We start from the raw sequence: 2253 nt of genomic DNA, 5'->3' as shown, positions 1-2253 counted from the left end.
CAGAGAATCTTTCAATAACGTAAGTCGAGGCTTGAATTTTTTCTTCAGTTCCCCCAGCTTGAGAAATGCTGACCGTGTTCTTCCCTTTTGGTTTTCTAATTCCAAATCTTTGCATATTTTATTATAGTATTTGGTTTTATCTTCTCTGGCTGACCCATGAAATAGACATAGCAAAATGCTCTTTTTAGAGTTTCTGTGTTTTCCAGTCTTTTGGCCTTTTTTCCTCCCTCATATAAAGCTACACAAAATATTATGTAGGAATAATTACACATACATGCATACCTCATTTTGTTGGGAAGAACTACAGAAACAGTAATAGGTGATACTATATTTTGTAACAGAGAGAAGCTACATGAAGCCAATAATGAACTGCAGAAGAAGAGAGCCATTATTGAAGATCTTGAACCAAGATTTAACAATAGCTGTGAGTTTTTCCTATACTATAACTTTAAGTTGGATTAGCCATGTACTTTCCTAATGGTATTATGTTTATATAAAATGATTTCTTTAAGAAATAGGCCCTATTGAATGTTATACTGATGCCTTACTTAAAGAAAGTCATCTTTATAAAATTCTTTTAAGTTACTAATTATAGATGTGAATTTTTCCATAACTCTTGGAAGCTAAATGAATATTTTATGAGATTGGATCTTTCCGAATGTGATTTCATGTAAGTCAGCCAAACCTTTACTCCTGTTTGTATTTGCACTGGTAGGTAACTTGATTTTGTGTTGAGGTGGGGAAGGACAGATTTATTTTTTAATATATGTACTTTAAGAAAAGCTTTTAATAAAAAATTAAAAAATTACTAGTTGATTTTGAAAAGAGAAAATACATTAAGGAATAGATCAATCTCCCAAAAGTACTGTTAGCTATTTGTTTTTATTTTTGGTGTGTTGAGATATTTTTAAGGATATTACAATCTTTAAAAAATGCTTTATCTCCCCCCAACCCCCATATGTCACCTACAGCATTAAAAATTGAAGAATTACAAGAAGCTTTACGGAAGAAAGAGGAGGAAATGAAGCAAATGGAAGAACGATATAAAAAATACTTAGAGAAAGCCAAAAGTGTAAGTATGAATTTGTGGGTATCTCATTCTGCTTTCTGATCATTTTTTACAGAAGTTTGAAAATAGAGTGCATGTACAGTTAGAACAAAACATAGAACAAAGAAAGAGCCTGATCAAGACGCAGTGATCAAAATAGGTTACCCTACAAGCTACTTAATAAATTACTGAGAGGAAAAAAGTTACCTTTCACAAGAAATAACTGGCAATCAGCACCTTAATGAATCAAAATTAGCAACAGTAATGGTGGGACCATCTTCTTCTGCCCAGAATAGACTGTCATTGCCAGTATTATTTAATATGAATCTAATCAATCTTCTAGACCTAACTACAATTCACAGGACAAACGAGTTAATTGTTGTTGTTGTTATTGTTAGGTGCGATCGAGTTGGTACCTACTCATAGCAACCCTATGCACAACAGAACGAAACTCTGACCAGTCCTGGGCTAACCTCACAATTGTTGCCATGCTTGAGCCCATTGATGCTGCAACTTTACTAATCCATCACTCTGGGGACTCTCCTCTTTTTCTCTGACCCTCCACCTTACCACACATGATACCCTTCTCCAGCCACTGGTCCCTCCTGACAATACATCTTAAGTTAGAAACAAAGTTTGCCCATCCTGGCCTCCAAGGTGCACTCTGGCTGCACTTCTTCCAACACAAATCTGTTGGTTCTTTTGGCAGCCCATGGCGCTTTCAATAGTCTCCTCCAACACCATAACTCAAATGCATCAATTCTTCTACGATCTTCCTTATTCCCCGTCCCACTTACGCATGCATATGATTTTATTGAAAATACCATAGCTTGGGTCAGGCACACTCTTCAGCACTTCAAAAAGGTCTTGTGCAGCAGATTTTCCTAATGCAATACATCATTTGATCTCTTGACTGCTGCTTCCTTGAATATTGATGGTTGATCCAAGAAAAATGAAGTCCTTGACAACTTCAGTCTTTTCTCCATTGATAAGAATGTTGTTTATTGGCCCAGTGGTGAAGATTTTTGTTTTCATTACATTGAAATGCAGTTCATACCTAAGGGTATGGTCTTTGATCTTCATCAGTACATATTTTAAGTCCTCATCACTTTCAGCAAGCAAGGTTGTATCATCTGCATATTGCAGGTTGTTAATGAGTCTTTCTCCAATCCTGATGCCATGTTTTTCTTCATATAACCCAGTTT

At 35.6% G+C, this 2253-nt stretch overlaps 1 protein-coding gene across 1 annotated transcript in view; it reads left to right on the top strand.

The window, feature by feature from the left end:
- HOOK3 (hook microtubule-tethering protein 3) overlaps nt 1-2253 on the top strand; it is a 144797-nt gene that overhangs the window by 132301 nt on the left and 10243 nt on the right. The window contains exons 18-19 of the mRNA XM_006859913.1: nt 342-424; nt 972-1072. Coding sequence (XP_006859975.1) covers nt 342-424; nt 972-1072 — 184 coding nt within the window. The remainder of the gene's footprint in view (nt 1-341; nt 425-971; nt 1073-2253) is intronic.

This window comes from Chrysochloris asiatica, unplaced genomic scaffold (assembly GCF_000296735.1).
Source record: "Chrysochloris asiatica unplaced genomic scaffold, ChrAsi1.0 scaffold00035, whole genome shotgun sequence".
Taxonomy (NCBI): Eukaryota; Metazoa; Chordata; class Mammalia; order Afrosoricida; family Chrysochloridae; genus Chrysochloris; species Chrysochloris asiatica.
Note: the sequence above shows the minus strand (reverse complement) of the source record. Positions and strands in the feature narration are given on the sequence as shown.